At 40.3% G+C, this 15,277-nt stretch overlaps 1 protein-coding gene across 1 annotated transcript in view; it reads left to right on the forward strand.

The window, feature by feature from the left end:
* LOC137622814 (protein-cysteine N-palmitoyltransferase HHAT-like) overlaps positions 1 to 15,277 on the forward strand; it is a 66,274-nt gene that overhangs the window by 42,739 nt on the left and 8,258 nt on the right. Inside the window, exons 7-10 of the mRNA XM_068353401.1 lie at positions 6,225 to 6,325; positions 7,320 to 7,458; positions 7,798 to 7,999; positions 8,524 to 8,668. Coding sequence (XP_068209502.1) covers positions 6,225 to 6,325; positions 7,320 to 7,458; positions 7,798 to 7,999; positions 8,524 to 8,668 — 587 coding nt within the window. The remainder of the gene's footprint in view (positions 1 to 6,224; positions 6,326 to 7,319; positions 7,459 to 7,797; positions 8,000 to 8,523; positions 8,669 to 15,277) is intronic.

A 15,277-nucleotide genomic window follows, 5' to 3' on the forward strand; every position in this document is an offset into this window, starting at 1 on the left:
ATGACAAGAGAGAGAGTATGGACTTTCTTTGACTTTTAAATGGCCGACCCTTCCCTTAGACGGAAGTGTGTTTTAGGCTTTTAGCAATTATCTTATCACGTTATAAATTAATTATAGATTTTCCTCTATATATTTTATATCTCAACCGCCTTTATTAGGCCTCTTCGATTAGCTTTCCATTTATAATAAACATCAAAATAAATTTTAATGATTTGTTTATATGCGACCTTTCCTGAGAGTAGGCGGTCCTAACTTGGAAACCGAAGTTGAACAACGTTGAGCCCTTTTCAATCGTAAATAACTTTTACAGAGCTAATGATTTAAAACTTATTAAATGAAATATTTTTAGTAAATATTTTATGATAGTTTTTTTTCTTTGAATAGTCTTCGTACTGTTTCAAAGATGAACTAACGTTTAGTTTTTTTATGCTATGCAGTTTGCGCTCTATCGTTACGATAGAGAGAGAGAGTATCACGGTTTCACTTTGCAGAAAGAGTAAATCGATTCTGACGTTTTGTTCTTTTTTCTTTCAAAGCTTAAATGTTTTAAAGACTATTTTAAAGGAACTTTTAATTGAAAAACCTTTCAGTTTTTTCCTTTGGTCAAATAACCTGTTTATTGACGAAAGGTAAGTGGGCTCTTCTCTTCGGTGCGAAATCAAGAGAGAGAGATAGAGACGGAGAGAGAGAGAGGAGAGAGAACGTTCCGATCTTTATCTCGTCCCAAGCGAGTAACGTTGTTCTCGAGTTACTCTCGTCCCTAGTCTCTGTACGAGGAGAAAGGATAAAACGTTTTTAGTTTTTATTCTCGTTCCAAGGCACTGTACGGTGAGAGATTGAAAACGTAGTTTTGAATGAACTAGTGTTTAGTCTCTTCCCCAGCCACTGATTTTTTTTTTTATCTTAAAATATGTTTACTGTTTTTTGCTGGTATTAATGTGCTTACATTATACGACTGATTTCGCAATTACAACCTTTTGATGAGGGTAGAATTGCGTGCTTCAGGTAGAAATCAGTTTTATTCATACCTAATGTGAATTGTTAAAAAATTCGATTTCAGTGAAATAAGTGCAAAACAGAAAATCGTAGTGATAAAGTGATATTGCGCAAAGTGTTATCAGTGTTGCGACCGAGGGTTCGTCTGTTCGTGCCTGTCGTTCGCCTAGTCCGGGACCTCTTGCAAGCTCCCAAGCCCAGGGGAGAAGTAATGTCGTACGACTTATGGGTTCGAGAGGCCTTGATCAGCGAACAGACGTTCCCTCTATGGTATCAGGTGTATCTTACCAAGATCACCCCTACCATAAGGCGAGAGAGACGATTTTCTCCTCGTCATCCGAAGGCTTTTCGCATAAGAAACCGTGGCACAAGGTTTCGAGGCCCTTTAAGCGAAAGAGTCAGTCCTTTCAGGACAGCTCCAGCGTCCTGGTTTTAACTATAAGGACAGCTCTGACCCTATGCAGTCATCGGAAGACTGCTCGCCGCCTAACAAAAGCGTAACACAGACTCCGAGAGTCTTTTTGTAGGCAAGGTTTTGCGGTCACAGACGTTACCCTCGTCTCTTACCGCAACCATTCCCGTTGATCCTAAATGGGTTGTACGGCAAGACATGCAGAATAAGCTTGCCTCCCTTATGGAAGACTATTCTGCCGATAAGTCCGTTGAGCCTAGCCGTTTATCTCATCGAGATCCTGGCCTTCAGCCACCCTAACGTTCCTTTGTGCGTCCTGTTGACGTTGGCGTAGCCAAGTCACGTCAGTCAGGTTGTTTAGAACCACACTCAACACACTCGATGCGGTCTCGTGTGGATTTTCAGCCACATTTGGACGTTAGGCCACTTGCTGATGCTCCTGTTGACGTTCAGGACGTTCGCCAACAATCGGAGTTGACTTGTTTTGACGCTGAGCGTCAACCTCCGCATTCTAGAGTTGTTTTGACTGCTCAGTCTAGGCGGTCAAAGCAGTCTCGAGTGGACGCTGTGCGTCCTCACGCACCTGTTGTTGTTGACAGTTCACAGACTGTCAAGCAGTTACATGACGTTGCGTCCTGGTCCGCTACTAATGCACCAGTGCGTTTGGACTGCTTGTAAAGCATTGCCACCACGGTAGGTCTCTCCCTTGCTTGAGACTCAGCTATTATCGGACAAGGTTCCTTCAGATGAGGAAGTTGCTGTTCCCCCTCCTACTGGTATTCCCTTGAGGACTCTGTCAGACGGAGAGGAGGCTAAAGCTGCTTAGCCCTCTATGGACTTTAAATAAATCATGCTGATTTTTAAGGATCTTTGTCCGGATCTTTTTGTAACTGCTGCTCCTCGTTCGCCTAAACGTCAGAGCTTACACTAGGCCTAGCTACTTCGAAGCCATTGTTTTATAAGCTAGTGCTCTCTCGCTCTTCTAAGAGAGCTTTACGTTTGCTAGGTGACTGGTTTATCACCAGGAGGAGTTTGGGGGAGACAGCCTTTGCTTTCCCTTCTTTTAAACTGGCTTATAGAGCGAGAGTCTGATATGACACTAGAGAAGTTCTCGGCTTGGGAGTTCCTGCCTCTGCCCAGATAGACTTCTCAAACCTCATAGACTCTCCCTGGCGCCTGGCCATGAGACGCTCCAAGATTTTACAGGTCGACTTCACAGCTATTTTCGAGCCTTTGAAGTTTTCCGGTACAATTATGTCATGCATAAACAAGGCTTTCAGGGATGGCTCCAATGATCTGACAGCCACGTTCTCTGCAGGAACAAGTCCCTCAGGGATGGCTCCAATGATTTGGCAGCCATGTTCACTGCAGGAGTACGTAAGAGGCAAGTGCGCTCAATGTGTTCATTGTCAAGACAAACTTCACGATGAAGTCTACCAGGCTGTCTTGACAGCATTTATGGAAGGCGACTGGATGGTCTCTCTCGACCTTCAGGAGGCATACTTCCACATTCCTATACACCCGGATTCCCAACCGTTTCTGAGGTTTGTTTACAGGAATGTGGGGTACCAGTTTCGAGCCCTGTGCTTTGGCCTCAGTCCTGCGCCTCTCGTGTTTACGAGACTCATGAGGAATGTGGCAAAATCCCTCCATCTATCGGGGATCCGAGCCTCCCTGTACTTGGACGACTGGCTTCTCAGAGCATCGTCCAGTCTTCGCTGTCTGCAGGATCTACATTGGACGTTGAGTCTGGCCAGGGAGTTGGGACTTTTGGTCAACCTAAAAGTCCCAACTGATCCCATCCCAGATTATTCTATATTTGGGGATGGAGATTCGCAGTCAAGCCCTGCTCGAAGTCCAACTAATGCTGAAACGAAACGTTTATTCAGTCTCGTAGGGACTCTCTCATCCCTGGAGCAGTTTGTCTCACTAGGGAGACTACACCTTCTGCCTCTCCGGTTCCATCTAGCCTCTCACTGGAACTAGGACAAGACATTAGAGACGGTATCATTCCCAGTCTCCGAACCAGTAAAGGCATGCCTGAAATGGTGGGACAGCAATATCAGTCTGAGAGAGGGACTATCCCTAGCAGTCAAGAACCCAAACCACGTGTTGTCCTCAGATGCGTCTGATTTGGGTTGGGGTGCGACCCTGGACGGTCGGGAATGCTCGGGTCTGTGGACCTCAAGTCAGAAGAGCATGCACATCAATGGCAAGGAGCTATTAGCAGTCCACTTGGCCTTGATGATATTAGAAAGCTTCTTCGAAACTTAGTGGTAGAGGCAACTCAGACAACACCACAACTTTGGCGTACATCTCCAAGCAAGGAGGCACACACTCCTTCACGCTGCTCGAGATCGCAAGGGACCTTCTCTTATGGTCAAGAATTCGAGGCATCTCCCTGTTGACGAGATTCATCCAGGGGGACTTGAACGTCTTGGCAGACTGTCTCAGTCGGAGGGGTCAGGTGATACCCACGGAATGGACCCTCCACAAGGACGTGGGCAAGAGTCTTTGGGCTACTTGGGGTCAACCCACCATAGACCTCTTTGCCTCCTCGTTGACCAAAAGGTTACCAATCTATTGCTCTCCAGTCCTAGATACAGAAGCAATCTACATAGACGCGTTTCTACTGGATTGGTCTTTTCTGGACTTATATGCATTCCCACCATTCAAGATAGTCAACAAGGTACTGCAGAAGTTCGCCTCTCACGAAGGGACAAGGTTGACGTTGGTTGCTACCCTCTGGCCCGCGAGAGAGTGGTGCACCGAGGTACTTCAATGGCTGGTAGACTTTCCAAGAAGTCTTCCTCTAACGGTAGATCTGTTACGTCAGCCCCACGTAAAGAATGTCCATCAAAGCCTCCCCGCTCTTCGTCTGACTTCCTTCAGACTATCGAAAGACTCTCAAGGGCTAGAGGCTTTTCGAAGGAGGCAGCCAGTGCGATTGCAAGAGCTAGGAGAGCTTCTACCATTAGAGTATACCAGTCGAAGTGGGAAGTCTTTCGAGACTGGTGCAAGTCAGCATCTGTGTCCTCGTCCAGTACCTCTGTAGCCCAAATCGCAGATTTTCTTTTACATCTGAGAAAGGTTCACTCCCTTTCAGCTCCCACGAGTAAGGGCTACAGGAGCATGTTGGCTTCGGTCTTTCGACATAGAGGCTTAGATCTTTCCAACAATAAAGATCTCCAAGATCTCCTTAAGTCTTTCGAGACCTCTAAGGAACGTCGTTTGGCAACTCCTGGATGGAACTTAGACGTGGTCCTAAAGTTCCTCATGTCAGACAGGTTTGAGCCATTACATTCAGCCTCCCTGAAGGATCTCACCCTCAAGACACTTTTCCTAGTGTGCTTGGCTTCGGCTAAAAGGGTCAGTGAACTTCATGCCTTCAGTAAGAACATTGGCTTTTCTACAGAAAAAAGCCACTTGTTCACTTCAAATTGGTATCCTGGCCAAAAATGAACTGCTTTCTCGTCCTTGGCCTAAATCTTTTGATATTCCTTGCTTATCAGAGATCGTAGGCAACGAACTGGAAAGAGTATTATGTCCTGTTAGAGCTCTTAAGTTCGATTTAGCTCGTACTAAGTCATTACGAGGGAAATCTGAGGCATTATGGTGCTCAGTTAAGAAACCTTCATTGCTTATGTCAAAGAATGCTTTGTCATATTTTACCAGATTTTTTTAATACGAGAAGCTCATTCTCACTTGAATGAGAAAGACCGATGTTTGCTTAAGGTTAAGACGCACGAAGTTAGAGATATAGCAACCTCCGTGGCCTTCAAGCAAAATAAATCTCTGCAAAGTATTATGGACGCGACTTTTTGGAGAAGCAAGTCAGTGTTCGCGTCATTTTACTTAAAAGATGTACAGACTCTTTACGAGGACTGCTACACACTGGGTCCATTCGTTGCAGCGAGTGCAGTAGTGGGTGAGGGTTCTACCACTACACTTCCCTAATTCCAATATCCTTTTAATCTGTCTCTTGAAATGTTTTTAATATTGTTTTATGGGTTGTTCGGAAGGCTAAGAAGCCTTTTGCATCCTGGTTGATTTGGCGTGTGGTCAAAGTCATTTCTTGAGAGCGCCCAGATTAGGGGTTTGATGAGGTCCTGTTGTATGGGTTGCAGCCCTTGATACTTCAGCTCCTGGGAGTCTTTCAGCATCCTAAGAGGATCGCTGGGCTCCGTGAGGAAGACAGACTTACAAGGCAGAGTAATCGTCTAAATCAACTTCCTTACCAGGTACCTATATATTTTGGTTTTGTTATATTGATAACTGTCAAAATGAAAAAACTCTTAGCTTATACGCTGTAAACTTAATTAACTCTGGTCTCTACCCACCGCCTTGGGTGTGAATCAGCTATTATATATTCACCGGCTAAGTTAAATGTTTAAAAATGATATTTTAATTATAAAATAAATTTTTGAATATACTTACCCGGTGAATATATAAATTAAATGACCCTCCCTTCCTCCCCAATAGAGACGCAGCGGGACGAGAAGAATTGAAGGGTTTGTTTACATGCAAGAGTGGTATCTGGCCGACAGTTGGCGCTGGTGGGCACACCCGCAACCTTCATAGCGATCGCTCGCGAGTTTTTTTGAGTGTGTTTTCTGTCGAGCCGCAGAGTTGCAGCTATTATATATTCACCGGGTAAGTATATTCAAAATTTTATTTTATAATTAAAATATCATTTTCATTTATTTCTAAGAAAATAAGTTGCAGCTTTTAAGGGAAAATTTTCAATTTCTCATATTTACCTTTCATTTACAGTATTGTATTTACAATTAATTTGTTTAACTTACCTCTGTTTCAGTTCTCTTCATTCCACCCCAGAACTTGTTAAAAAGATGAATTCATGGTCTATGGCAGGGTTTGTTTACTTCCTAGCAGCGTTCCTGCAACTCAAATATGTAGGTAAGCTTCTAGCTAAAAGATTTTGTTGATAGTGAGTTGTCATTTATAAATATTTTTTTTACAGGTATTACATATGTTAAACTAAATACAGTATTGTTATTCCAAATGAAACTAACAAATTTTTTAAAATGGAATACATTTTCAGTGATTTAAAACTGCATATTTCCATCGTCCATTCTCCGTGATTGCCTTATTATTATTATTATTATTATTATTACTACTACTACTTGCTAAGCTACATACATATAGTCAATTTCTTTTAATGAGGCGTATTTGCACCGACTCGCAGCGGTGCCCTTTTAGCTTGGAAAAGTTTCCTGATCGCTGATTGGTTAGAATTATCTTGTCCAACCAATCAGCTATCAGGAAACGTTTCCGATCTAAAAGGGCACCACTGCGAGTTGGTGCAAATCTGTCTCGCTAAAAAAAATTGACTATAGTTGGAAAAGCAGAATGCTATAAGGCCAGGGGCCCCAGCAGGGATAATAGCCCAGTGAGGAAAGGAAACAAGGAAAAATTAAATATTTTAAGAACAGCAACAGCAGGTGCAGGGTCATTAAAGAAAAGGTTACCATGCACCATACCATTTTTGATATATTAACCCTTTTACCCCCAAAGGACGTACTGGTATGTCCTTGCAAGAAAATGCTATAAAATTTTTTTTCCATATTTTTGATAATTTTTTTGAGAAAATTCAGGCATTTTCCAAGAGAATGAGACCAACCTGACCTCTCTATGACAAAAATTAAGGCTGTTAGAGCAATTTAAAAAAAATATACTGCAAAATGTGCTGGGAAAAAAATAACCCCTTGGGGGTTAAGGGTTGAAAATTTCCAAAGAGACTGCGGGTAAAAGGGTTAATAAATAGAACAATTCAGAATTTTATGATAAAATCTTAAATTGTTTCATTGGAGGGAATTATTCACATAAAATATTGTTTCATTACTGCAAAAATCAAATTACCATTTCTTTGACATTCTAATATATCTTCCAGTTTTATATGGACTGCCGTCGGTGGTAGCAAGAGTTGAGGGATACGACCCACCAAGACATCCGAGATGTACCCTCATGACCTACAGGTTTTCTGATATCTGGCGATATTTTGATCATGGCCTATATCGCTTCATGCTCAAGTATGTACATTTTTCATTGTTTAGATATGATTTTCTGACAGATTCAGGCATTCGATTATTATTAGCGTTGTACAGTACATATATATTTATACATGATAATACACCTTTTAGATATATAATTCTGTATATACAGTACTGTATTAATTTGTAATTACTCTTTATTTTGGAATTCATGGACAGCTTTGTCATGAACATTTTCGTTATTATTACGTAAAGAAGTATTTTTAAGAAGCATTCTTGGTACAATAAAGGATAGAATAACAATGTTTTAACGTAAAGCACAAAACCTTAAAAATAGTTTGTTGTGTTGTTAATAATCATAAATTTTTGGCTTTTCAGGCATATTTACATCCCATGGGTCGGTTCAGATAAAAGTATAATCAAGCAGTTGCAAGGCACTGCTTTAGTCTTTACTTTTGTTTACATATGGCACGGAGTCTCTACTGCCGTGTTTTGGTGGGCAACCTTGAATTTCTTCGGCATCGCCGTAGAGAAGCTTGGCGATTATGTATCACAGCTTGAAACTTTCGAGAGATGGGAAGTAGGTTTTATATGAATGTTACATTTTTCTTATGCTAGTATTTGGAAATATTGTATTATACCATAAATGTCTCTTAACCCTTTTACCCCCAGGCTATTTGGAAGTTTCCAACCCTTAACCCTCAGGGGTTAATTTTTTTCAAACACATTTTGCAGTATATATTTTTTTAAATTGCTCTAACAGCCTTAATTTTCATCATAGAGAGGTCAGGTTGGTCTCATTCTCTTGGGAAATGCCTGAAGTTTCTCAAAAAATTATCAAAATTATGCAAAAAAAAAAAAATTAAATAGCAGTTTTTAGCAAGAACTTACTGGTACGTCCATGGGGGTAAAGGGATGAGTTTTGTGAAACGTACCAGTACGTCCTTTGGGGGTAAAAGGGTTAAGGCTGTAAATATCAGCAAACATAGGAAATAAGTTCTATTCAACCATATTTGACTCATGCTACTCTACAGAATTGCAGATTATTCTTTGAAATATTTTTCCATTTCGATATGAAATCTTTTGTAACCGCCCCTCTTCCAGAAACGTTGGTTACCTGGTGCGTGGCAGCGTAGATTTTATGGTTTGTTTGCGGTAATGTTGTACGTCCCATCTCTCATGGCGCTAACCATCTTCCTCTCCGGTCTTGATAATGCGTTAGTAATAAGCGAAAGAATATTTATAACAGGTGAGTTCAAAATTATAGTGTTTCCTTTTCATAATTGATAAACCAGGCACTTGAAACATTGCTCAGGCACGTTTGTCAGACATGAATTTTCCGATATGCTCATAGATGGGAGTGGAATTGGACGATATCATGATGGAGGGTTTGCATGAAAAAATTACATTTATGTTATAAAAGTTTCATTTGCCTCTTGACAAATCCATCAGTCATAATTAGCTTTGGTTTGAAATGTGGGAGGTTGGGCTGTGGCACCCTAGCAGTACCAGCTGAACTCGGCTGAGTCCCTGGTTAGGCTGGAGGAACATAGAGAGTAGAGGTCCCCATTTTTGTTTTGTTTCTTGTTGATGTCGGCTACCCCCCAAAATTGGGGGAAGTGCCTTTGGTATATGTATGTATGTTGTACATACATACATGTACCAAGGCACTTCCCCCAATTTTGAGGGGTAGCCGACATCAACAAATGAAACAAAAACAAAAAGGGGACCTCTATTCTCTATGTTCCTCCCAGCCTGACAAAGGACTCAACCGAGTTCGGCTGGTACTGCTAGGGGTGCCACAGCCCACCCTTCACCATTATCCACCACAGCTGAAGCTACTCCCTTGGTTTGTATTTAGGTGAATGCATAAGGGTTCAGCAGAACCAATCTTCTGAAGTAATCATATTGGTTAATGTAAGTAGTACTGTGTAGTCTTTTGAGTGAAATAATAATTGGTACTTTTTACTTCAACTAAGAACTGCCGAGAGTCTTCTATTATTCGATATTGGTTTAGGTTGCAAAGACTTCCTAAATCTTTAGCTTTTCAGACTGCAAACTTTGTAAGGCATTGTAGATATTTTGAGTTATACCCAAAATCTCTTCAACCTTATAGTTTTCGGGTAAAACAATTAATAAACAGTCTTGATATAGCAAAAAAATTGAATTCTTCCATTTAGGATATCACCAACCCCTCCTTGGAAATTACCAGAGATATCTTTTTGTAAATATTTTATTGTTGCAAAAAGGAACATAATTGAATTAGAAGCCAGGTATCTTTTTATGGAACATGTTAAAGAATATCGGAATCAACTTTTATTTATACTGATGGCTACAAATGTGATGCTGGTGTTGAATATAGAGTACTGTATATAGTAGTTTTTTAATTGTTATTTTGGTGGTGCCCTTCCTCTAGTATATTCCATATTTACTGCCGAACTAAATGGCATACTAACCACTATTGAGAATAGCGTTAAAAGAGGAGGTTGATTTTACCATTTTTAGTGATGCAAGAAGTGTCCTACAAGATTAAGAAGTTTTTAATTCTAGTAACCCTTTAGTTTTGAAGATTTTAGAGTGACTTTTAATTATTGGCCTGAAAGGTATGACAGTTCGATTTTGCTGGGTTCCGTAGGTGTGTCTGGAAATGAGGAGGCAGATTCATTGGCAAAGAATGCTGCAGCTGAGTTGCTAACAAGAAGGTATTCCATTCCCTGTAATGATTTTTTACCTACAATTAAGAATTTTATTTATAATCAGCAACAGCACTGGGATAGTTTGAATGAAAATAGGATGAGAGAAATAGTGAATGTTATATCCCCTTGAAGGTATGTGAGAACCTCTCTTTGTCGTCTGCGCATTTGTCAGACTCGGATGACACGAGTTTCTGCTAACTGGCCAACACCAATCATATTGCAACGACTGTTTGATACCCTTGACAGTGAGGCATTTGTTTACTGAATGCCCCACTTATAGCACGGAAAGAAATAGAAATCTGTTTGAGGCTCGAGGTGAGGATGGCAGGTTCATCCTTGCCAAGATTCTAGGACAGGATGTGTCGTACAATGCTAGCGGCATTTTTAGATTTATTTCAGAAGCAGGTCTTCTGAAAGCTATTTAAACTTTTATAATGGCATATTTGCTTTTCTGGTTTTAATTGAATATTCCTTTATTCTTTATTCATAATAAACGATATCGGCGTCAATGACCTTCGATGTCAGGATGCCAGAAAACTTCAAATCAATCAATCAATCTTATTTCTTTCCTCACTGGGCTATTTTTCCTTGTTGGACCCCTTGGGCCTATAGCATCCTGCTTTTCCAACTAGCTTAGCTAATAGTAGTAATAATAATAATAATAATAGTAATATTATTAATAATGATAATAATAATAATACTGCACCCATACTGGCGAAGTTGGCTTGTTGGTGATAGATCGAGTGATTATTACACCACTACCATCGTTTTAGATATTTAAAGATTGCTCATGAATGGCAGGGACAAGGTTCAGTGACATTGCCCTATCAAGCAGGACAATGGTCTAGAGACTGACCATACTGTATATGCATATGATCAACACCCAAGCTAGGACCAAGGAGGGCCAGGCAATGGCTGCAGATGACTCAGAAGATAGAACTATAAGCTCCCCCAACCCCCTCATCCTTAGCTCACAAGGATGGTGAGGTTGCAGCGACCAAAGAAACTTTTAACAAGTTTGAGCGGGACTCAAACGGACTCAAACCCCAGTCCGGTGTTCACCAGTCAGGGACATTACCACATTGGCCACCACAATGGAAAGTTCAACAGTCTGACAATCTTTCCTCAATTGAAGAGACAACTGATGATGTCCACTACAGGTACTCATTGCCTAATGACAGAAACACTTAAAACTGGGTCAGTAAATGAGATTGTTTTGCAATTTTATAATTTTTAGAAATTTATGTTTTGGTCAGAAAACAATATCTGACAGCTTATCCAAATATGAGAAGTTTTCTGGTTTTAAGAATTTGGTGGTTTAAGAAGCATGGGATTATATGTCTATATATCATAGATTTTTATATAGTTTACATTTTTTATCAATTAGATTTGATACAGTATTTTATATTCTAACCTCCTGAATCCTGGGGCCAGCTCTATAAGAGTAAAGTTTGTCTCATTGGAGTGGTTAATCTTTTCCCTTCTAATTATAAGGAAATCTAAAGAGTATTCCAATAGTTCCCAATTTCCTCATGTAAGAACTTAAAGGCTACAGTTAATGTTTTCTCTGATGATGGCTGGAAAAGTTTAGGCTTTAATAGGAAATCACATCCCTAAAGAACAGAATAAGCAATGAAAAAAAAGAGCAGCACAAACAGGCTAATTTTTGAAAGTATGAGCTCTCTCCTGGATTAGGCTGCTATCATAAGCCTTTATCTCTTTTATATTATTATTATTATTATTATTACTATCCAAGCTACAACCCCAATTGGAAAAGCAAGATGCTATAAGCCCAGGGGCTCCAACAGGGAAAAATAGCCCAGTGAGGAAAGGAAATAAGGAAACAAATAACTGAAGAGAACAAATTAACAATAAATCATTCTAAAAAAAGTAACAACGTCATAACAGACATGTCATATATAAACTATTAACAACGTCAAAAACAAATATGTCATATATAAACTATAAAAAGACTCATGTCCGCCTGGTCAACAAAAAAGCATTTGCTCCAACTTTGAACTTTTGAAGTTCTACTGATTCAACAATCAGATGATCACAGCTAATTACGTTAGATTGGAATATCTATAACTATGAACATGGTTAAGTGAGCTCGAAATAACTGTTGTGTAAAAGAGTAGCACTTGTACTGACTGGGGTAAGTGTGTCTGACATTCATAATCTTGCAGAGTCATTTGTCTTGAGAAAGCCTTTACCTCTGCCTGATGGGAGCTGTGTAGAAGAGACTAGAATGATCAGCCTAGAAAGCTGTAGGAGGAATAGCTATTGGAATAGCAACTGGGAGAGGAGTTGTAGACGATAGTCCAAGGATAGTAGGAACAGTAGCGATAGATGAGTGTTACTCAGCTAATTTAGAATTCTTTGAAAGCAGCTGTCCTTGCCATAGCAATAGACACCAGAGCAGGCAAGGTTATCAGCTTAGCAAAAACAGCAGCTGTAGAAATGACTGGATTAGCAGGAATAATTGCTGCAATGGAAGCAGCAAATGACAGTTACTGTATTTGGTAATCAGGAACTGACTGCAGATGGACATAGGGCAGCCCTCGGGCACAGCAGGAGCAGTAATTACAGTAGAGTAACCAAGTAGCTGCCAACAATGATGCCGTTTTGTGGTATCTTGTCTCAAAATGTGGTCAAATGGCAATATCTGGCATCTCTCTGTGGTTATGCTGACTAAAACTATGTTTCTTTCTAAAACTCCACACTTTGTAACATTGCTTTAAATTTTGGTAACTAAGCTCTGATAATGAAACCAGAATTACCATAAATAAGATAAATATATATGATGATTTTTCCATTTAATCCTTGAATAATAGGAGTTTAAATATATATAAAAACTTAGTATTGAATGTCCTCCTGCTAAGAGTCAACTGAAGGAAATAATATGTCACTTGAAAATATAAGGAAGCGCTTGCGGAAAGTCTATGCGGCTACAATGGCATCACTGTATTTATTCACACTTTGTGTTCGAGGCAGCAACACAGACTGCCAACAGCACAGTACACACAAAAGGCAGTGCAAGAACTGCATATACAGGATTAAAACATAGCAGCTGCCACTGTTACAACATGCTCAGCAGACAGGCTAGGAACTTATTATGAATGAACTGACAAGACTGGCTTCCTTCAATATATAAAGTGCAGAAGTTAAGGGTGCAGACACTGGCAATCACAGGCTCAAGAGGCTAGACTTGAAATGTATGTCCAAGTACTGTACAGGTGAAATGGCAGCTCTTGGAACATCAAACAAAGGAACTGCCCTTTTTAGGACCAGGTAAAACAGTAGTTGTTAGAACATCAGGCAACACAACTGCTGTATTTTATGCCGCTAAAATATGAGACAGTACAAGTGCTGTATTTGCTGGAACAGGTCGAGTAAAGATTGATGGAATAGCAAGTAGTACAGTACCTGCATGTGCAAGAACAGGTCAAGGACTAGCTTCCATAACACCAAGCAATCCAGGACCTGTATAGGCAAGAACCGCTTAACTTGGAGGCTTGATGGTAGTAGTAAGAAGCGCAGCCGTGATTGAAACAGATAGTGCCAATTCAACAATTCTTCATTCATTATACAATTTTCCCATTGTGCTACAGTCATGAATCTTTATTTAAAGATCACACCTGGAATTTCATTCTCATTATTGCTCACATTCATGCAATGAGTGATTGTGGTGTACCCACTGATTTCGGCTTTCCGAATGGTTTTTTCAAATTAGATAAGTAGTTTTGTGCAAAAAACATATTTTGCAGCAGCCTTATTTTTAGAATTAAAAGTGGCGGCAAATTGGGTGCCTGCACAAATGGAAACATTTATCTTTAGTTTTTGACTATATAGAGTAATACATGTGTTGTACATTTAGACAGACTTATATAACATTCTTTTACATCGCTCTCAGAATATAGTCCATGCATAGGCTCAATCCTATTGCTAATACTTTCAATTTCCCATTTGTTCCGTAACCGAAATACAAACCACGCTATTTACAAAGGGTATTACTTTTAGCGTAGCTGAAATGGCGAGCCATTAGAATTTAACGAGGGTGTATTACCCCCGCGCTAGTTAGCGGGGGGGTAGGGGAGTGGTAGCTAGCTACCCCTCCTCCCCCTCACACACAGGTGAATACTCACTTTCACTTTTGGCTCGGACTGTGACAGACGTCTCTGTCTTGGTCCTCGCTTGGCAGCCATTGTCTGTTTTGTCTTTACTTAATCGCTTACTTTTCTTTTACTCAATATATATGTAAACATGTTTTCATGTATGTATATATATTTGAGTATAGAAATAAGTAAGTTTCCTTTTCAGATGTGTGTGTGTAGTGTACGATATCTACGTGGAGGCCTCGGCAGTTAGGCCACCACGGCGTATTTTTATGGGTGGCTATCGAGTTTGACTTATGTCTTTCTCTCTCTCTCTCTCTCTTGAGGTCGTTCACCCTTTAACTACGTGTTACTACGCCCTTGTAGCCTAGCTTCCTTTCCGTGTGGGGGGTTGCTACGCCGTACGTTTGTCTCAATTAGTTGTGAATCTAATTGTAGTTGTTTTTTGTTTTTCAGCTTGTAGAACGATTCCTTTCGGGGTTTTCGTTCTTTCTTTAGTGTTCATTCATTTTTAAATTACATAATTACATAGTTACATAATTATAATTGTTATAATTCTGTTTTGGTTACAGCTCTCCTTCCGCGAGTGTAAGTGGTTGTGAGGGCACGTGCCTGTTGTGTAATTCTTGTTCCTTTCCCTTGGGATTCCCCTTCGGAGCCTTCCCGGGGGAATGAATGTGTACTAATATTATTTGTTTTATTTTTTTACAGTTACCGATCTAGTTCGTTTCTGTAATATAGCAACGGTGTGAGCTGTCTGGTTGAGTCCTGGGGATTCGGCTGTTGCTGCTTCCCCCCTTGTATTTTCGTCAGGGGCGTGTCTCCTTCTACTGGTAGTGCTCCCGTGACGACGGACAGCTCTCCAGTTCATTTTAGAACACTCAGGAGGCTTGCCTCCTTGGGCGGATAACTTTCCTTCCGAGGGAAGTTTTTCCTGTCCAGGCTTGAGTTTTTCCCTTTTGGGGGGTTCTTCTCTTGCCTTTTTTTTTTTTTTTTTTTTTTTTTTTTTTTTTTTTTTTTTTTTTTTTTTTTTTGTGCGACTATGCT

The sequence above is a fragment of the Palaemon carinicauda genome, chromosome 29 (assembly GCF_036898095.1).
Source record: "Palaemon carinicauda isolate YSFRI2023 chromosome 29, ASM3689809v2, whole genome shotgun sequence".
Classification (NCBI taxonomy): domain Eukaryota; kingdom Metazoa; phylum Arthropoda; class Malacostraca; order Decapoda; family Palaemonidae; genus Palaemon; species Palaemon carinicauda.